This window comes from Athene cunicularia, assembly GCF_003259725.1.
Source record: "Athene cunicularia isolate RWA chromosome 6 unlocalized genomic scaffold, athCun1 chr6_part1, whole genome shotgun sequence".
Taxonomy (NCBI): Eukaryota; Metazoa; Chordata; class Aves; order Strigiformes; family Strigidae; genus Athene; species Athene cunicularia.
This window is the reverse complement of record NW_020799105.1, coordinates 24,240,026-24,262,008: the sequence shown is the minus strand read 5'-3', so window position 1 is coordinate 24,262,008 and position 21,983 is coordinate 24,240,026. Positions and strand designations below refer to the sequence as shown.

At 42.9% G+C, this 21,983-nt stretch overlaps 1 protein-coding gene across 4 annotated transcripts in view; it reads right to left on the bottom strand.

Moving 5' to 3' along the window:
* The window catches only part of PTPRE (protein tyrosine phosphatase, receptor type E), a 95,373-nt gene that overhangs the window by 11,966 nt on the left and 61,424 nt on the right, over positions 1–21,983 (bottom strand). For all 4 annotated transcript variants that reach the window (XM_026851412.1, XM_026851411.1, XM_026851410.1 and 1 more), the window contains exons 3-15: positions 18,695–18,797; positions 18,359–18,432; positions 16,526–16,662; positions 12,692–12,782; positions 12,080–12,156; positions 11,923–11,959; positions 11,200–11,297; positions 9,518–9,637; positions 7,302–7,462; positions 4,485–4,620; positions 3,892–4,041; positions 1,707–1,800; positions 851–927 (exon numbers count right to left, since the gene is read on the bottom strand). In XM_026851412.1, coding sequence (XP_026707213.1) covers positions 851–927; positions 1,707–1,800; positions 3,892–4,041; positions 4,485–4,620; positions 7,302–7,462; positions 9,518–9,637; positions 11,200–11,297; positions 11,923–11,959; positions 12,080–12,156; positions 12,692–12,782; positions 16,526–16,662; positions 18,359–18,432; positions 18,695–18,797 — 1,355 coding nt within the window. The remainder of the gene's footprint in view (positions 1–850; positions 928–1,706; positions 1,801–3,891; positions 4,042–4,484; positions 4,621–7,301; positions 7,463–9,517; positions 9,638–11,199; positions 11,298–11,922; positions 11,960–12,079; positions 12,157–12,691; positions 12,783–16,525; positions 16,663–18,358; positions 18,433–18,694; positions 18,798–21,983) is intronic.

The following is a 21,983-nucleotide window of genomic DNA, read 5'->3' as shown; positions in this document are numbered from 1 at the left end:
CAGGGGCTTTTCCAACCCGGATGATTCTGGGATTCTCACCACGTGGTGATGTGACAGTTACTGCAAATCTGATGACAACCGAGCCCACCCAACTCTTGCTTGTTGCCAGAAATGCAGGAAAAAAAAAATCCCTCAAATTCACAATCCTGAGTTACATTTTATGAGGGTTTTTTTACAGTTGTGCCTGAAAGGATGAAATTCTGCAGTGACAGGTAACCAAGAGGATTGTCATACCGCGATCATAACTGCAGGTATTAGTTTTACTACAGAATTAACCTCAGGTTTTGAGCTACAGTTCTCTTTACATACTGACGTGATCTTCACAGCTGTAGTATCCAGAGTCCTCACTCACTTATTGATTAAGGATATAATTAATTCCCGTATTTAAATAAAAGTAAGACACAGTGGAAGGCACTGCCCACGTTCCAACAGGACAGTGGGAAGAAAGCTGGGAAGTAGCACAGGTCTGCTACTGGCTCCCAAACACTGTCACAGCCTTTCCCTGTGCTAAATACAGACTTTTCTTTTTTCTTTCCTCAAACAACTCAAGTTTACATCCGTTAACCTGAACACAGATCAGGGAACTGCTGGATGTCAGTTGTATTGTTAATTTGTTTTGCTAAAATTTAATAAAAGCCAACAACAAGGATGCTTAAAATACCCAACCGTTTAAAGTGAAATTGGAAACACCAGTTAAGGAATATATTTGGAAACTCTCATAAGCCAAACCCAAACAAAAAAGCTAATGTTCATCATAAGCCCAGTTGACTGTGTCTCTTTAAAAGGACTCATCAGCAACAGCAAAATATCTGATTTATGATTTAAATACATGAAATTTTTTTATACGTACATCTATGAAGGAAGCATTGATGTAGTCTGTATACTCTTGCCCTCTTTTCATCGACAGAATCACTCTGTTAAAATCATCTGGGAGGAAAAAAAAAAAAAAAAAAAAAAAAGGTGAGTTTTACTTCTGATAACGAAAGAATGCTTTTGAAAACAAAAGCAACAAAATCTTTTCTCTGAAAGCCAGAGCGTCTCAAAGATCTTATCCAGGATTTAGTAAGCGTGGGGAGGAGTGCACTATGGCCAGCAAGGCCTGACACTCCGTTTCCAAGTGCAGATGTTACAGCGCCGCTCGGCTGCGCAGGGAATCACACAGAGAATACGTCAGTTTAAAGGGTGAAACGGCCGGATTATTTCATCCAGTCCCCCCAAATACCTGATCGTAATATATATATTGCATTTGATAAAGCAAAAAACAATTCATTAAATTGTTTGCAGGCACTTTTTAAGGGCATTACACTCTAAGGAGGGGGTAGTGCTGTTTGGATCAGTAAGTTCTCCAGAAACTTCAGAGCAGAGAGGACAACAAAGCCAAGGGGACAGCTAACAGAAACACCCCAAAATGTGTGTTCTAGCTAAAAAAGAAGGAAAACCAAAACCTACCACTCTGCACGGTACAAAAAGCCTTTGAATTTTACAGGCAGAGAAATGAAAACTTTTTCTCCCAGACATACGCAGTCGTTATTTGCAGAATTCCAGTTTCCAAGTGGGGCAGGAGCTCTGCTCCGGAGTTACCCCAAGAGAGCCGCATCCTGATGTGAGCGGGGTTGTTGGTGACACACAGACTGGACTGATGACAACCTTAGCATAACCCGGTATTTATAGCACCTCTTTCTATAGCTAAAAAGTTGATCTCTTACATGGGATAATCTGGATGACTCTCGCTTTCTTCATGTTTGCTGGAAGATTTCCAGTTCTCATGTTTTCTTTCATTATTCGAACGTTTGTTAACTTCTGTAACAAAACACACAGGTGAGGATGAGAACTCGCTGGAAGAGAAGCGGTTCTGGCTCACCATTTCCTGTACTCGGAGGCTTCCCAAGTGCCTCTATCAGGTGCAAAACAGCAACACAGTCAAAGCCAGACTGAGCCTTCACAAAAACCCACTTCACTGTCCTGCCTATAAAAATGAATTAAGAGTAACAGGCGTGTAATTTTTTCATACTGATAAAATATTTAAGAAGCTGAACATACTCCCAAGGCATATCAATAAAGTTGAAGGGCTGTAAAATGACAGCAGATTTTAGCATTTTAGGTCTGCTTTGGGTTTTTTAAGACACTTTTGGACGACCTGAGTGTGGCTTTCAGAAGCAGGAGTACCCGTTCCCTTTGACAAGGTCTCCGCTTCTGAAATCTGACTGTTGGAAACTTAAGTTTCATTAAATTAACCACTTTTGAGAACACCTTTTAACGAGAAGGTCTGCATACCATTGTATCAAATTAATTGTATTTTTTTAAAATTTTCAAATTACTATTATTACAATCCTGTTCAGAGTATTAAAACTCTGGTCCTTTAGACTGTGACCGTGCTTTCCCTATTTCTGGCATAACGAGGTTGCATGAGTTTATGGGCTGCTCTGCTCTACACATTTTCAAGCTTTTGCTAGTGAAGGGACCAATATTCCATATTTTTTATTCCGTTTGTGCTGACAGCATTCCCAGGACACAGAAGACAAACACTGCCCTTGCCCCAACAGGTTTGGGTTTTTTTTAATAGCATAGATGACACACGGCAAGACTGTGCAAGGTAACACAATAATGGGCTGCTTCTGCTGGGGTGGGACTTACCAGAAAGCGACCATAGTTACACAATTGTTTTCATCAACTACTTTTAATATTAATTCAGTTTAATTCAGCAACTAATTGATATTAATTCAATTTAAATTAAAATTAATTTCATTTTCAAACTGCAAGATTGTCAGGCACGTATTTGCCAGGTACTGAGTTTCAGGAGTGTGTCTCAATCCCAGTAAAATCTTTAGGACTGGCAACAAACTATTAAAAATAAACTCCTGCCCTCTGAGAAGTCACTTTTCAGCTACTTTGTAATTCTGTGACTTTATGTCAGAGACTCTCACACCAGCCACATCACAGCTCTACTCTTCTTTGGTGTAGGTGGGCTCGGTGCTCCTGGTGCTTTTCAGAACAGACTAAACGCTGCTCTCCCCACTTTAATGCAGCCTTGCTGGCACAGCGGGCAGTCAAAACCAACTTAGGAATTCCGAAGAAAGTAGAATACTGATGTTTTCATTTGGTTCCTTCCCTCGGACAGACCAATACTTTTGATTTTTGAACTTGTTGCTTTATCATCAGACTTATTTTTATGTAACTTTCTTTTCCCAGTTCCCAATTTCTGACTAAATTAATACTTTAAAGGGAAGGGAGAACTGCAGTTAACACCTACACGTTATTTAATGCTTTAGGCTTATATATTATATTTAGAGTAAGTATTTTAGCATAGCAAAAGCCATAGAAAAGTTCTACTTCCTCAGGACAAGAAAGTCTATTTTAAACGATGATCACAGGCAGCCAGTGTGGTTGTTTTCTGCATCTGGGGGTTCTCCACTAAACAGAAATGCTGGTTTTTGGATTTTCTTTCCTGACAGGTTGGGATATTCTGCACCAGATGTGTAAATTCTCAGCCATTCTCTCTGCCCTCAGTCATCACTGAGTCAAGGATCCCATTGAGATGCAAATGAGGCGCATGTAATCCAGGTCCCTCCTCCAGCATTATCTGATCTGGCATCTAGTACCAGACTGAAAGAATAATTCAATTTTTCTTTTATAAATAAACAGAAAGCATATAGGAAAAGGTTCGTAAGACGACGTAGCTTTGAATGAGGATTTGCAGGACAGGATGTTCAGCAAAGCCCCACTCACCGACACCACGGGACCCACTGACAACAAGCACAAAATAAAACAAGTTGTTCCGTTAAGATGGGCCTTTTCTTTTAAGGTTACACTTTTCCTGCTTTTGACGTATCTTTTTTGGCTTAAATGTTTCCGCACTTAGAAATCCTGTGCCAAAAGGACTTCCATACTTACTTTAAATTCTTCTTCTAGCCCTATTTTGACCAGGTTTGGTGCCGCGTTGTGTGATGTTTGTAGATGTTTTTCTAAGGATGACACGTCAAGCTCCGTGTCACCGTAGAGGTAGTATTCAAGTAAGGCTTGATAAATGAAGGAGTATTGCATCTGGAACCAACAAAAACCAGCCAGGTAAGCATACTGCAAAGCAAGGAAGCGAAACTACCAAATCTGGCACTTTCACCTATCTCATTTGGCCTACCATCTACTAATTATCAAAATATCACAGAATCATCTTGGTTGGAAAAGACCGTGAAGATCATCTTGTCCAACCATTAACCTCACACTGACAGTTGCCAACAACACCTGAAGTATATGATATATAAAGTACCTTAAGCTAAAACAGTCTGCCTGTTGCACCAGCGACATTCTCTAAAAATTCCACTCTCTTGTGCATGGGGAAACCTGGGCGTGATATCTAAAGAGAACATCCCTCACGACGGTCTTCCCAGCCCCAACATGCCTCAGTTTTCTTCCCCAACCCCGGCCTTCCACTGGGCTTTGTTGATTTTCCAATTATTTCACAAAAAGTTGTCATCTGTCGAACTTACGTCAGTTTGAACCATCTGCTGACGCTGGTTACGGATTCTTGAAACAAACTCAAAAACATCAACTTTCTGCTCCGCGTGCATCATGTCAATGATGGCGTCTATAACGATAAACGTGCCCGTGCGACCCACACCAGCGCTGCAAAAGGAAACAAAAGCAAACAAAAAGCTCTATGGAATTACCAAGTCTGCAGGAATTGCTGCTGCAATGACACAGGTAGAACATACACTGTATATAACGGGCTGAAATACCCACCGTGAAACACGCAATTTTTTTTTTTTTAAACTATGATAGCAAAAAAAAAAAAAAGTGTAAGTTTTTGACATAAAAAGTCACCTCAACATCTCAGAAATGATGACATCAGAATTATTTAGTAAAGACCTTTGGAAAAAAAAAATTCTGCTTGACAAGCTGTAATAATTCAGTCTTAGATGATATTTTAAATATTCTTTCTTAATTTTTAGCTCTATTCTGCATGGCTGCTGCCGCAGGCTATTTAGATAATAGTTATTTGTTACCAGCTCCTAGCTGCCACCCCTAAATAGGGTTTGGGGTTTTTTTTAAATATCCTTCCAGAGCCACGAGAGGGAGCACGATCATTATAAATTACACCACTCCAGCCAACTTTCAGCTCTTCCCTGGAGAGGAAAAGGGCATGGCATCCTGTGCTAGGCATTCAGAGCTCTGCTTTAACCTTCTGTTGGCCTGCTTTGTACAGCAACTGCTGTAATGTCCACAAACACCTGAAACACGGCTAAAATCTCTCCCCCCATCCCAGCACGCCCAAAGATAATTTTCAGCAAGAAAACATTAGGTTTTCCAATCATACCAGAAAAAAAAAAAATCACCACACTCGTAATAGAAGTCGGTTCCTACGTACACAGACATACTTTTAACTGCAAACATCTCGTGGAACCAAAGCTCTTGAGGTCTCCAGTTCTGGAGATCTGGAGGGACAACGGGGACGGGCAGAGCTGTGGAGCACCACGACCCTCCACCAAAACTTCACCCAACTTCTGCAGAGCGAACAAGCCCTCTCCGACCTTCTGCCTCCAAATCCCTTCTGCGTTTAACCATCCCTTTGGCATGTTCCCCTCGCTCCTCGCCCAGCCACGTCCTGCTCCGGGGTACTCTAGGGTATCCCTTACTCAGCTATTCCTCTGTGTACCCCTGCTCACCGAAAAAGAAGTATTTCTGAAAATTTCTGGAAAAAAAAAAAAAGAATTGGCAGAATATCCTGCTCCACTCCCTGCCATTTTATCTGCTTTAATTGCAAATGTTAAATGTTTTATTAACTTCCAAAAGATTCCGACTGAGCGGTTTTGGTCAGAATGATTAGGTGATGTTTTTATAAAAGCTCACTAAAAATGGACGTTTACTCACTATTGATGAGTTTCCCTTTCCTTTTTTCAACAATTCAATAGTGTCATATCCTGAACTGCAACGGAAATTAAGTGTCACCTCTCTCCTTCTTTATTTCTAACGCAGGCTGAAGCCCTGCATTAGCCCCCAGCACTGACACATAACGGTGCTACTCTGTTCCGTTGGACCATTATAGGTAAATCTCGGCAGATTTTTTATTAAGATATTTCATATTTTCCTTTATTTTGTCTGTACTTCTGCTGATTAAGTACAGAATTTCCCGCTAGTGCTGGCTCAAGCCTAGTGCGAGTCTCCACAGAACATCACGGAAAAGGCTATAAAAATATTGTGTATTTCAGGAAAGACTACATGAGGCTACTAAAATCTTCTTTTTCCATTTAATGCTTTTCTTTAGCCCTCTTCTGTATGACACCTGGGAGAGCAGATGAATCCTAGCAAGGCAAGATCTGGCTGGAAACAAAGGAATAAAAAGGCTGGCTTGGACAGGACAAACACGCTCTTCTTTGATAGTACACACTTCAAGGACTCTTGGAGAGTATTTCTAGCTGTCCGACACAAGCAAGAGAAACAGAAACAAGCACATAAAACTACAACCATTTCCTTAAAAAAAACAAAAAACAACAACAAAAAAAACCCCAACACAAACAACACAAGAAGACCCAGAAAGACAAGGCTGCTACTCTTTACTCTTTTCTTTTTCTTCTAACCTCGCTACGATAATCGCTCCTGAAAAGACACTTCTTGCTCAGCTGTGAGCTTACAGTTGCTATAGAGATTGCAATTATTCTTTTACCACTGATTTGGAGTTTGTTTGTGGTTTCATTCACAGAAGATTTCAAACAGTTTAACACAAGCCTTTAATAGCAGGACGTTCATATGTGTGTGTGTGTGACCGAATGAGTGGGAATGTGTTCTCTCTTGGTATGTAGCAGATTTTTAGAATTGCAGAGTTTAAGTCTCTTAAATGCAAGCCTTTATTCAAAAATTTCTAGGCATTTAATGGATAATTTACATAGCAAACTGCAATTTTATTGTGGGGGATGAATTCTCAGAGGAGCATTTAGTGGCAAAGGGCGCAGATTTGTATTACAAGTCTGTTTTTCTGACAAAGAACATATTTATACCAAACACTGGATATCACTCATGGATTAAAAAAAAAAAACACCACCACCAAAACAACTTCTGTTTGAGTGTTAAAGTGACAGCAAAGACAGATCTTTCAAAATTGTTTTTACTCTAGGATCTCAAAAAACTCAGCATATTATTGCCATTTATGTATAAAAATATGTAAGTAAAATAAATAAATAAATAAATAATATACATGCACATACACACAAACTTCATGGCCTATGAGCAGAAAATTAAAATTCAGCCTTGATGTTATACACATAACTCCAGGCCAAGCTAAGAGAATGGCTTGAAGAGCACATACGTACCTACAGTGAACCACAATTGGTCCGGCATGGGCAGGATTCAATGTTTTGACTTTTTTCAGGAATTTCAGCATCCCAATAGGTGTGAAAGGCACCCCGAAATCAGGCCAGCTGGTGAAGTGAAGCTGTGTAACGAGCCTCGGAGCTTTACAACCGTCATGAAGCTGCAGGGAACACACAGACTCGGAGTTTGACGTTTCATTTTTCACGCAAAGATTTATAAACAAACTTCTGTGCTTATTTATGACTTTAATTCCCGCGACACTTAGCGCCAGACTCAAGGATCAGAAGTTTACAGTGTATGTAAAATATAAACACAGAGTCAAATTACCACATATTATTAAATTGCATCTTTGCAGTGCAAACTGGAATAATCCCAGGATAGGACTGCAAAGAGTAAGACTCACAATTTATGTTAATAATGGATCAAATCTTAAGTCCTTTTTTGCTTATAAAATCCTCAGAACACTTCCTTTAGCAGCCTCAGATAACAGTCACAAAATCCAGTCTAAACATTCTGGATCTGCATTGCTGTGAGACGCCAAATGAGAGATTTTGCCATATCACGTATGAAAAAATGTAAGAAGAGCTGCACCTCTGATGGCCAACTACTGACAGGTTCATGGCCTGACCTGCTCTTCAAGAAGAAAAGAGAAGATGCTACAGAAGCAACGACAGCAGAGCTCAGCATCGCTTCACCTGCATTCACTAACCACAACCTGGTCTGAAGGTCAGGAAGCGTTTCTGTCTCACAAGCTTTCAGGCTGTTGGCCAGGGCCAAGGCCGCTGCTTTCCAACTGTGGAAAGCCAGTTCATAGAATCATGGACTGGTTTGGGTTGGAAGGGACCTTAAAGATCATCCCATCCCACCGCCCCGTCCAACCTGGCCTTGAACCCTTCCAGGGAGGGGGCAGCCACAGCTTCTCTGGGCAGCCTGTGCCAGGGCCTCACCCCCCTCACAGGAAAGAATTTCTTCCTTAGATCCAATCTAAATCTCCCCTCTTTCAGTTTAAAACCCTGACCCCTCACCCTATCCCTACACCCCTGATGACGAGTCCCTCCCCCCTTTCCCGCAGCCCCTTTCAGCCCTGGGGGCCGCTCTAAGGTCTCCCCGCAGCCTTCTCTTCTCCAGCTGAACCCCCCAACTCTCTCAGCCTGTCCTCACAGGGGGTGCTCCAGCCCCCCAGCATCTCCGTGGCCTCCTCTGGCCCCGCTCGAGCAGGTCTATGCTCAGTTGGTCAGGAAGTCACTTGGTTTTGTAAGGTTGCCTTGTCTCCACCAAAGCATAACCAAACCCGACAAACACATACTTAGCAGAGACGAGCAACTGAGAGGCAGCCAGGTCCACTGATAAACTTTAAAGCCCTTCTATTTTACCCACAGTACGTACATCTCTGTACTGTTCCTTCTCTCCCATTCTCCTTTCTGAGCACATTTCCTCTGAACATTTTTATCAGCGATGCCTTATCAGCAATCGCTACTCACAGCAAAGTGATCTCCATGCTAAATCAGCAGAGACTGCTGCACAGCTCAGAATCTGTAACTGATGCTGAATGAACCCAGCCATCTTCTGAGGGGCTCTGAGCTCTCCATGTAGTTCTACACAGCTGCATGTGGTTTATCACCTCTCACCAGCCCGTGTTTCTTCAGTTTTCAATCTGAATTGGACCGTCATTGCGATACGAACACAGGAGCCCTCCCTTTGGGGGCTGAGGATCCCTTGCAGTTTGCTCCTCTACCAGGCTACACGCTGTGGACCAGAGCAGAGTCATCCCCTCCACCTCTGCTGTGATCTAAAGCTTTAACTCGTGCCTCAGACCAAGGATACAACAGCAATCAGGCTGCAATGCTGGCTGACACCGGCCAACTCATATCCACAGATTACTCCAAATAAACAGATCCAAATTCACTCATTTATTTATCTATGTAGTTTGTCCCCAACGCTTCTCCTGTGCTCCCTCCCTGACAGTCACAAGGAATGACTTTCTGGGGTCCTTGGCTACAGACGAGAAGAAACGGAGCAGAACCTCTCACAACCCCTTAAACCGTTGCAGATGCTACATGTGCTGCCTCGCAGAGCTTGCCTCCCTGCCTGGGAGAGCTGACACTCCTTTTTCCAGTGGCAAATATGCTTAACTAATATTTTAAGCAAATATTTGACATTGTAACAACTGGCTTTAAAAATTAATACCCCCAACAAGAGCTTTATTGTCACGTACCGACTGAACGCAGAACTTGCGGATGGTGTAGTCCACCAGAACGATGGAATCTTCCACCGACACGCGGATATTTCCATACGTCCAGCACCCCTGGTCAGGCCAATACTGGTAACATTTTTCCTGTACAAATACACAGTGAGTTTTGTAACACTGAGTCCGCTTTCACTGTTGGTCTCGCATAGAACACTGAAATTATTTGAGAACAGTGTCCGTAAGCACGCATATGAGCAGGCAGAGTTTCTCATCTGGCACAACACAGCTTTCACACTTTGCTAGCGCTATTGGTGCTTCAGTTTGTGCAGAGAAGGTGAGAACAGCTTTGAAGTTGTTTTTTTAACCTAGCCAGACCTAAACAGCTTTTGTTTCAGGGTTTTTTTGGGGTTGGGGCTTGTTGTGGGTGTTGGGTTTTGGTTTTTTTTTTTGTTAGGAGGTGCCTAACTGTGAGAACTGGGATGTCCTGACTCTTGATTTTTAAGCTTTAGGTGTAGTCAGTGAGAAACAGGAGGCAGTCCTCGTTTGGAGTCATCTGGAACGTCCCGATTGAACAGTGCTGGCTTCTCACATTGGGAACGGGCTCTTCTTACAGACTTAGGGACTGCCTTTGCTGTTTGAGCTTCATCAAGCAACACTACACTTGCAGTAAAATACAGCCAAAGCACCCTTGTGAAGAGGCAGACAAGGATTGCCCGTCCTCTGAACCATCGCGAGCTGACGGGACCACAATCACCTCTTCATTATTGTACAAAAATGAACAAAATGGCTACAAAGGCCAACTCTCACGCTGCGATACGGCCCATCAATGTCACACAACAGGGTCCTCACCTCCTTCACAAGGCCAACTACTGCTGCTTGCCTTGTATTTCCCCACTGGCAGGAGAGGTCACCTTGGAGGGCAAGAAAAGCCCAGCTCTGTGGCATGGAGTGGCTTCTGCCTTCTTCTTCTCCTCACTCCCCAGGGAATTGAGCCTTTTTTTTTTTTTTCCCTCAGGCACAAGTTTTTGAGGACTTTATAGACATTTCAAATAACAATGTAGCATGCTCAGTGTGGCAAACTGTCCCCCAGGGGAAAAGAAAATAATTGAAAAGTATCTTTTAAGTTTCTGATGGTACACTTCCTTAATGTTTTCACTTGGTTTCTCAAGCCTGCGAAGCAGGAATGGAATTAAATGTTTCATGCTTGTCCTGTACGTCTCAGCATTCAGTCAGTGAATGTAGAAAATCTCACACAACTGGAGGAGTGAGACACATCCGAGGAGGAATGGGGGGAAAGGAAGGAAAAGCATCACTCTCACAATGCAGCAGCTTTGGTTTTTAGCTGTTCTGTGCGTGTGCCAAAAAGAATTTTGAAACCCAATACTCAGAAAAATTAATAGAGTTTTTATCTTCATTTCTAACCAAACCCACCCACAAGTGCCGCCTCACGCTGCGATAAAAACAGGCATGAGTATTTGCCTTTGGCTACGGGCTATGCAGGGCCAAAGTAGCTGTCAGTATTTTTTCCTTGGGAACAACTTATAAAAATTTGTATTTTGGAAATGAAAACTACATTTATGAGCAGAAACTCAGATGCACTAACAGGGACAGGAGAAGGAAGTGGTCAGAGAGGCAACTGGCCAGCTGCTGAGCTGCTTTTGGAGCATGCTCTCGTAGAGACATCCCAGAGCAAACTGACAGCTCTTTACCTCTTTTCTTTCTTTCAGGTTGGTTAACATGACGATGACGGCCGACTTCTGCTCCCATATCATCCTCCAGAAATCATTAACTGTTTCTTGCTTCGGTCCTGCAGCCAGAATACAGCTCTGCTCAAGAAGGGTGATGGAGCCCAGCGTATTGCAGCCCACAGACCACCCCCTGCCTCTGCCTGCCCACCCAGATCTGTGTTTACACAGACTGCTCAGGTTTTGAACACACCACCTACTTCTTAACAAAAAAAAAAATAATTCGTATTTTCTTTTACACAACCATACGCACTCAAATCTACATCTCTAGCAAGTATCTGAGATTGTGGTGATCAAGTTCCCCAAATTTGTGACTAAATACAGTGTAAGAATTCCTACGAAAATGCTGATTTCTGTATCCAGATCATTTAGATGGACTGTATTATCAGAAGACATCGATTTTCAAACACCCAATAAGTAGATGAAAAAAAGGAAAGAAAAAAAAAAAAAGTCAAGCAGGGGTGGAGGGGGGAAGATGAGCCTCTGAGCCTCTTTGCTCAGAGCAGTATCTGCAGGTCTGAAGGCAGTGGGTTACCTCAAGCTCACTTTAAATCTGTTTCAACTGTAGCCTCTAAATCCCACCTCACATTTGGCCACCCTCTGCAGCTGAAAACAACCTTTAAAACACATCTAAATTAAATACGTTCGGCCATAAGATGTACAGATAGAGAAATAAGAGTAAATTACCTTGTGCTGCTATAAATTTATTCTTTTCTTTATAACCCTATGGAAATAAATATCATAGCAGTTAAAAGATCAAATGCCAACGTATGTTAAGCAGAGAAATGCTTATTTAATTCATAAAGTTTGAAGTTTGGCCAACAGTGGACAACTGTCAACTTACATCTATATAGGATGCATTGATGTAGTCTGAAGGTGAGACTCCATCGATTTGGGTCAGAATCACTCTGGAATGATCATCTGGAAGAAAACACATTACGAGCATGTTTGCACGTTAATCGATCTGAAATATGTTATTTCCTTGCAAGCAGGAAGCCAGGCTAAGCACACACTTCCCAAAGCAGCACTCTCCTGTACTGTCTTTCGTCCTCATCAAGAAACTTTCTCCACTAATATCTTGCTTTGCTCCCACACCCGGAGATCACCAGGTCTTCCAGCTTCTAGAACACTGGAAGCCCAAAATTCTCCATATTTGCTTATCCCCAGCTAACCCGAGGTCCTAAAATATCCACCTGACCTAGCGTGATTTGGTAGAGCCCCATGAGAGCTAAAGCTTTAAAGCACAGCACCTGAGAACCCCGACAGAAAACCCTACCAGAAGACCAAGACTCAAGACTTGCCACAGAGCAGAGAGGTTTTGCACACACAACATACAAAGGACATCTGTGACCAAGGAAATTGTATTCCTTGAATATTTTCAGCAAATGTACACTACTAGCAGCTTGCTCAGTGCCAGAGTTCGTTGTCTGATTTAAAAGAAAAGGTAATGTCTTACATGGCAGGATGTTAGGATATCTGTTTTTCTCCCTGTTTTCTTCCTTATTTGCCATTTCAAATGTTCCCTGCACATATCCAGGTGTTAATGACTAAAAAAAAAAAAAAAAAAAAAAAAAAAAAGACACAGAAGTCAATGCATTACAAAACAACTAACTCTTGACTGCACACGGCTTCAGGAAAATCTGCATTTGTACATGTCGCCTCGCATCCAACAGAATTTAATTTTTTTTTTTTTTTTTTCACAGCAACTTTCATTACTCTATAACAGGAAACTGCAGAAAACAAGTTCAGCAGTTTTGGAAAAATAAGTAATTTTTCCACCAGAGATCGCAGTTATTTAGAAAATTGTGAAACTCTGAGCTGCTGCTTTAAGCTGCCATCTGCCGTGGTGATTCACAGCGCCGTGACCCAGCCGCGCGGATGCGCCGCTCCCTCGAGCTCGGCTCCGACAGCTACTTTTAGCTGTAACAGTTGGTTCAATAGCATAAATAGAGTCTGATAGTTAATAGCTCACTGCTAAGAACATTAAATATCAAACATCTTGCCGAGATCCACAGGTGAGGGCCCAACTCTGGGAGAAAGGGAGGGGGAAAAAAATAAAATCGCAATTCTTTCATGCTGAAAGTCGCTGTAGGAGCACAAGTCCAATTCTGCAAGTAATCAGCAAGATCTGAGACTGCAGATAAATTTAGTCAGGCTTAAAAAACCTCCAAAAACAGTTGTGCAGAGCAATCAAATGAAAGGAAGAAACGGAGAGGAAGAGGGTGAAGATGAAAACAAGGAGGTGCCTGAGGTGGAGCCCCTCCGCCCGCACGGTGGAAGCTGCTGAGATGCCACCACTGGGGCTGAGCTCAGGAGCCCGGGACAGGGGGGAGTTTCATCAAGAGACACGGCCTGTGGCTCCTGCCTTTAGCTGCCCCCTCACTGCAAACGGCGTAAATGAGAACCGAGTTTCATCAAGTTTCTTGTCCCAAACTCCTAAAAAATAAGTGTTAGCACGCTGGATCCCACCAAGGTAAAATCCCAGCGGTTTGGGAACGCACAACCACCTTCTACCTCCCACAGCCCAGCCTGAATCATGTAGGGGAAGGGGAAAAAAATGGTAAGTGATGGTACGGCTTAAAGCAACTGTCCCGCTTGCCTGGCAGAGAGCAGGGCTTGGAATTTCCCCTTAAAAGCAGCAATCCGTGTTGTCAGGGTGACATAGGATAAAAGAGGGGGTGCAGGGATGACTTCACCACCACCACAGAGGAAACAGTAATGTGCATTTGTGGGTTTGGGTGTTGGGTTTGGTTGGGGTTTTTTTCATTATATGTATCACTTAAACTGGTGAATGTAAGTAAAAAGAAAGGAGAGCTGGTTAAAAAAGAGCTGAAAAAAGCAAGCTGCTTTTAGAAAACTGCTTAATTCCTTATTTGAACGAAGCCCATGTTTTTGCTAATTAAAATACATTTACAATTTAGAAAACACAGAAACTTAATTTATGTTTTGCTTAAAAAGAAATAATTAGTGCTTCAAACATGATTTCTTTGAACTTCAAAAGTCAGGCAATAATTTCCCAATAAACAGTCACGTAAGTTCTGCATCTTCATGGGAAAAAAAGCATGAGAAGTCATTATCTCTGGCAAAATAACCTCCCCACTCCCTGTGCCACGCTCCTGCGGGGCCCTGACATCTCCCCAGAAAGCTCCTGACGTCGCGCTGCGCGGCCGGAGCCGGCGTTGAACCCCGGCGTGAGGACACGGCCCGTGTCGCTGCTCCCATCTGCAGAGGGAGGGTGTGATTTATCGAGGATGCACTTCACCGCGTCCTCTCCATCACCCCGCGAATCACGAGGAGCCGATGAGTCCTGGTGGTGTTGGGTCACCCGCTGCCAGCGCAGTCGGATCTGCTCCCACTTCGCAGGAATCCTAAAATTCCTCTGAAGCTTCCCAGGGGCCCCACCTACCCCAGCACTGATGCATTTTCTCCTTTTTTTTTTTTTCTTCACTAAATGAGCCAAACGGACATCTTAAGACAAAATGAAAATTTCAGAAGCAAATTCTTACAGGAAGATTTTCAGACACTAATCTGAAAAATCAGGGCAATGAGCTAGCCCTCACGAATTTCAAACATCCAGCTCATCTTGCATTACAGATGAGTAGTAGAGGTAAGGGCCCATATTCTGTAAGGTTTTTTTTCCTGTGGTCACAAAGGAATCAAATAATAAAATAATGAAGCAACTGAGAGTAGGAGACGCTGCTATTTTGATTAGAGCAAGGGTAATTCAGGCTTTAAGGATAAAATCAAAAGTATTGAAGAACACCATTAGGCACAGACGTCTGTGCTGAAGGGTCTTGATTCCTCAGCCCCCTTTCTTCCAGTGCTGCAATAACAGACTTCAGTTTGTCAGCTTCCCTGGTTTAGGCTACAATATCGCTCACGCTCATTTTCAACCATCTTTCACCCTCTCTTCCCCTCTCAGGCTTGAGCAAACAGCTCATATACCCACACAAGCAGCCACAGGAGACACAGAGGGATTAAAAAAAAAAAACCCAACCAAACAAAAAAACCAACCCACACAGAGCATCAAGCAGACTTTCTGTGCCATCACCCCCCGGGTCACTGCCCAGACTGCTCATTTATGGGGATCAGACCCCAGTTTTCAGACTCAGCACTTGTGTGCAGACAAAGTCACACACGCACAGCGTGGTGCAGAAAATGATCCAAGCAAAGCAAGTTTTCAAAATAAAAATAGCTGTCTTGGTTTGCTCCTAACCGTAGAACGAATTAGTCAGGAGAGTCAAAATCCAAAAGCGCACATCTTGCCAAATTAGTTTTCACATTCATTCTGTTGACTTTGATAAATATCTCCACAATGCTCACTCTCTGATAAGGCAAAGAAATTCTGTGTTTTAAATATATCATCAAACAAATTGCAGATATAAATATGCCACCAATTAAGAAGGTAATTTAACAGACTGTCTAATCAATGTGTGCATCAGCTTTGACAACTCTGTATTTGACATTTAAGCTACTGCTCTGAGCAAGTTGCTTCTGCTGTTAAGGGAAGTGAAAAGAAATAATAAAAGTATGGAAAAGGCCCCCAAATGCAGACGTGAGAGAACAGACTCATCACGCCGGGCTTCTCCATAGAAACCAGCTTTGCAGCAGCTTGCCACAGACTCCAGTTAAGACTCATCTACACAACCACACGTGCCTGAAGCTCAGTTCATGGAAAGAAAATAGAATCTTCTTTCTGACCAGGCAAGGCTTCAAAGAAAAACCCTTATAGTTGAGATACTTCATAGAAATGTATGTGCTAGGGCACAGGGTGCTGCAAATAGGGAAGAGATGGGCTAATAACAAAGAGCAAAAGGTCAAATAACCAAAAAAAAAAAAAGTCAAACCTCAATAGGGCAATGTTAAAGGCCACAGTGTCCTCTCCTCTAAGTACTTCCCGCAGAGATGAGAGACTCAGACTCCTAAAAAACCCTCCACCACCACCAAGAAAATCAATGCTAAAGAGATTTAGTTTCAATTTTCCTCTCCTCCAGCTTTCAGACAAGCACTAAAGACCTTCTTTAAATGTTAGCAAGTGTCAGGCAGTTTATATATTACAGATTTGCCATCACTGTCTCATAATGCAGTTTAACTATTCAGATTTTGTCCAGAGACAGGGTTACCACGCGTGACAGGGCACTTACCCGCACACTCACACCAGTGCTGAGGCTCTGAGATACCAGCATCACGCGGCAAACTCTTCTAAAAGAATCGTTAACATTTGCAGATGTTTGGATTTGCCCGCCACCTTTTCCCCATGCAGCCATTCACTCCACGTGTGAGAACTTACATTAAACTCCTCTCGGAAGAGCTTCCCTTCATCCGCTGAGCGCATCCGTATTTCCTCTTCAAGATTTTCCACTGGAATAGGGAAATACTTCTTTGGGCCCGAGGGAGACCTGCTGAGCAGCATGACCCGTTGCTGTTCTGTCAGCACAAGGGGAGAACGTGTTAAAGGCATGTCCGGAGCAACAGATAACAAGTTATTTCCGACTACAAATTAATTTTTCTGCTGGAAGATGACAAACCATACTTCTCACGTGACACTTCAATCAGTGATAAACCAGAGGCCAAGTAGCTCCTTTAAGAAGACAATAAATTCAAGTAGAACCACAATTGGTAAAATTAATCGTTTCTGTATTTACAGCAAAATGAAATGTGACCAAGTTTTATTTAGAGAAGGAGAAGGTTCCTTCTGCTGATGAAGAGTGTCACATCCCAGAGCTGCTCTACCACAGGGCAGGGGCAGCTTTTAGTATCTCCCACTGAAAAGATATGCTAGATTATTTCACTTGTAAGGGGCGGGGGGAAACAAGAAACCAACCAAAAAAACTCAAACGACTTTGTCAGAGGACAGAAACTCTGGGCTGAGACGAGCTGTGGCTCTCAGCTACCCCAGCCCAGGTAGCAGGGTTTGGTACGGGGATTGCTGCAGGCACTGCTTGTTACCTGGACCTCAGCTCGTGCAGGGAAATAATAAAGGCTCACGTAGGGCAATAAAGGCTCTCATCAGGAAATGAAGCCCCAGGAAACCCTCGTGGCCCCTCGGGAGCACAACTGGCCACTTAGAAATTGAAACGAGCATCCCCACGGGCGGCTGAAAGAAGTGGGGGGGATTAAGCTCACCGTTGGCGAAGACAAGTTTTATTTACAACCCAAGGCAAACAGAAAGGCCGACCACTTCCCTGCACGCTGAGCGCGAGGGGGGCATTTCCACTTGCACATGAAACCTGGCTGGCGGTGGCACTAACCAGTCATCACCCGAGGCCACCGGGCCACCGCGGGGATCTCCAAACCACGCTCGCCCCACGGGGTTCCTGTGCACAAGCACCGACCCAACAGGAAGCAGACGGGTATATTTAGAGGTTTGACTTTCTATCCGACTGCTACCATGTTTATTAACCTGCTCTTCAGTTCATACGCAGCGGTGCGGAACCGGCACAGAGATGTAATTTTTTTTATCATCAAGTTTTTCTCTTTGTTATGGCTCAAATGGTTTGTAAGCAAGAAGCTAGTGGCCCCCTCCACACTTCCTAGATCCACAGAGTAACCCACCCGAAGGGCTCCCCGTGAACAGATATGAACCCAGCACACTGAAAAAGCCACAGGAAAGCATTTTCAACCCCTAAGAGTGCTTTAGTTTAGTGCCACTGCCTTACATCACTGCCCTATCTCATCCCCTTGCTTGTTTCTCTCCACGTTCAGGAACCAGCCGGTAAATTCACAGAGAGTTATGGACTGTTTTTTCCCCCTTTTGAGAAGAAATACTGCAATTCTTTCTCTAAATACAAAGATCACAGGGCCAGGAACCTGGATCTCAGCTGGCATCCTAATAAAACATATATAAAGAGCACAAGAAACATACACAAAGAAACCTCTGCTGTATTGCAACATAAAGTGAAAATGATTTAAAACCAACAACGGAAAGTTAAGATTATACATACACATGCTTAATACGGACCTCCATTTTTTTTTAAACTATTTTCTCTTTAATAACGATCCTATAATTTATGTTATAAATAAAAAGCAAACATAACTGAACAATTGAATTCTTAATTAGCAAACAAGTGTGCACGTACACAAACAAAACTCACACGGAGAAGGAAAGCAAATCTCTCCATACCTTGTTCTTCTAAGATCCCATTTGGCATCTTTTTGTCCCCGGAGTTCACAACAGCTTTCCTATGTCTTCTGAACCTGAAATCCACACACCACATTCACGTGAGTAACTACTTTGAAAGGCAACAAGCATTTTCCCAAACCTGTTTTACCAACCACATAATTCTGGAGAAACTCTTTCTGTTCATCTTGACAGCGAGAGCCACCACCGCCGCGGCAGCCGCCTCTGCGCTGTGATGGAGGCTCCCGCCTCACCATAAATACGCATTTCATTTCCTTGTTAGATCATATCGAAACAAGACTGAGCTAGTTCTGCCTGCAGAGCTCCACGCAGACCTACCTGAAAAAATAGCCAGCCAACAGAATGAAGATGATGAAGACCAGGAGCAGAATCAGCATTGAAGTCAGTAGGTCCTTGTGTAAATTGTTCTCCTCTGTGGAGTCTGTGGATTGAACACAGAAAACATGAAGCATTATAGACACGGATTGTCTAATCTGGTAGAGAAACTGAGCTTGGTGTATCAAAAAGCTGTGGTTCTCTGCAATAATCTACTTGTACTTACTAAAAGCATCACAAATTATTTAATATAGACAAAGCTGTAAGTTCAATTTTTTTTTTTTTTTTTTTTTTTTACCCCCCTCCAAAACTACCTGCTGCTGGGAATATCAAGGATATTTTTGGGGGTTGACTAGTTAAGCACAGAATTTACTTGTAGTTAGAGTAAGTTTAATGGGCACAAGGTATTCAGCTACATTTGAAGCCCATTCAAAAGGTTTGCTGCAGTACCCTTATGCGCATGAGCTGCTTCTCGGCCAGACAGAAATCACCCAAGAATGCCATCCTTTGTATGGATTTTATTGACTCCAGAGACACAACATGTGTTTTAAACACATCTCACTGAACAGTCCAAACCACTGCTGCTGGCTGTGCTAGGCTGTAAAGCACATGCTGAGCGTGACGGAGGGGCAGGGCAGGAGGGGACAGCGCAGACTGCAGCGTCTTCTCCTGCTTATTTTATATATCTCTATATTATACATCTCTACATCATATAGATATTATATAAGAACAAGTAGGAATGATGAGGCTTTTCATTCAGAATGGAGATTAAACGAATATATCTTTGTTATATCGTATAAATCGAGAGTCTCCTCCTTCTGCTAATAGTGTTTTTATGTACGTGACTTCACATTTCCATTTCATTATGCTTCTCTAACCTTCTAAAATTCTACTGAACAATTCAATATTTAACACATTAAAACCATTAAAAACCCAACATGTTTTATTTAAGAAAGCAAAACTCTCAGCCTTAGCTTTCAGCAAGCAAAATATAACCCTGCTACCCATTTTTCTTTCCAACTAGATGAATAAATCCAAGTTATTCTCCTAACACCTCTTGCACTCACACTTCCCTAAAGTCTTTTTGCTTACTTGCAGCAAAGGTTTTTTGAGGAGATCTTGTCACCAGCCTCGACATAAAAGATCATGAAAGCACAAGTTTACAGTAAATATCTAGGAGTACACAGCACCTACAATCTTATAGAAAAGAGCACATATGGATAAACCAACTGTCCAGAATTGCTGCAAAACCATTTGAGTGTTGGTTTGTATCTTGTGAGCGGCTGGAAACTCTCTGGATGCTGAAACAGGGTATTAGGGCACAGAAAAACCTCCTTTAGAGGCATATGTGGAAAGAAGGAGGAAAGGAGGTATCTCAAGTCAACAAAATAATACAAAGAAAGGGAAGGCAATAAAATGCATAAAACTTGACATTTGAGTGGTATATAAAGATAAAAGTGACAGGCACGACAAAACAGTAATCAGAAACCATCACTTGACAGGGTTTCAAACAATCACAGTTGGAAGGAGTGTCTGGATGAACGTGCATCGCCAGAAACGGTTTAACAATTTCTGAGCGGTATTTAGCGACACCGCGCTCTGCACAGAAACCAAGGTCTGACAAACAGACAAACAGACCCCTGGTTTTGCCCCCCACAGGCAAAAAGGAGCCACTTTAGCCCACTTTTGAAGTTTAAAAATTTCAGACTCAGTATCTCGGAATCCTCCAGGATGTAGGGGTTTTGTGTTAGTTCTCCTCACTGGCTCTGTGTCAAGACCCATGACACGAGGGGGGAAAAACAACAAGTTTGAGTCACGAGGGAATGAAAATTTCCCTCAGTTCGTTACACAACATGAAATCACCCGTCTCTTCCCTTCAGAAGAATGGATGTACCTCACACATTGCTGGGGTGTCTTTGGAAAACTGATTCCCAGACAAACACAAAAAGCCTCAATCCAACTCGGGGGGAGAGAAGTTCAACCTCCTTCCAGACCACTGTCTACATTTCGTTAGTTAAGGACAGAGCATCCCTGCAACGGCCGGCGCAACTCTCTGCATCGGGATCTCACCTCTCCTCCTACCATGCCACAAGGAAATTAGGTCAAAACCCACAAACAGTCCCTTCTTCCTTGTACACGGTCACGTTTTTCAAAGCCTTGCAGTGGCACACCACTGGCTTCATCTCTGCAGAGCCTGCGTGTAAGGCACAGTGTGGTTTTAAACAGTTTTATTTATTACCTGGATTTTCTTCAATATCTGAACCGGTAGTTTTATAAATGTAGCCCAAAAATTCTAAAAGAAAGTTACAACTGGGCTTAGGTCATTGTAGACTCAGAGGCTGAACCATCTTTGGGCAACACAACTGTCTACATATTAAGTGGGATTTTAAGGGGATACTGAAAGGCAGACCTGAAATATTTTTTAATTAGTGCTGCTTCAAAAATTAACAACTGAAACATATGAGTAAAATGCACGCAGAAGAGGCAGATGTCCTCTAAAGCAGATCTCTACTGCAGCCACTGCCAGGGAAAATTTTCCACTGCTTCGACACAAAGAGAGCTGTGGTCCAAAACCACAGGGCTTTCTGTTTGCAGCCACACAAAAAAGATCATCCCAAGGGTATTTTTTTCAGAAATACAATGAAATAGTGACTTCCATCTTGACAAGAGAGGAGGATTATTGCCTGGAGGATGGTGGCAACCCCTCGTGCTTCCCCTGCCACCCACCGAGGCTGACTCATGGGGTTCTTTCCCAGCTCCATTCCCTGAGCTGCTGGCCCAGCGCTCTGAACGGCTCTTTCTGGAAATGTATCACCATTTCCTTCAGGGTTATGATGTTCCCACTTTCCATATGTGTCAAAAACAAAGCCACCCACAAGAAAAAAGGGAACTAACAGCAGTGTATGCACATCAGGAACTGCCCTGTGAACCGCTCCCCACAATCTCTCCGTCTTTGATTTTCTTCATCCCAGCATTGGTTCCTATGCAGGTAGGACAAGAACAGTAAAATGCCCCATGAACAAAAGTGCAGTTAAACCCCTTTTTTCTCCCTCCACAAAAGCAAGCTAACAAGGCAAGGTGTGAGGGGTTGCCCTTGATAGAAAGTCAGGTACCTGAAATTATTCAGGTGATTGGCAGATAAGATATAATTTATCCAAGCACACAAGAAATCCCTCAACAAGCTCTACTTATTCACAGGTCTGAAATTCTTTTCAGAAAATAGAGAACTGAACCCTCCACCTCTCTAAAACTAAAACTAAACTGCTCTTCGTGGACTGGTGTCCAACCATGA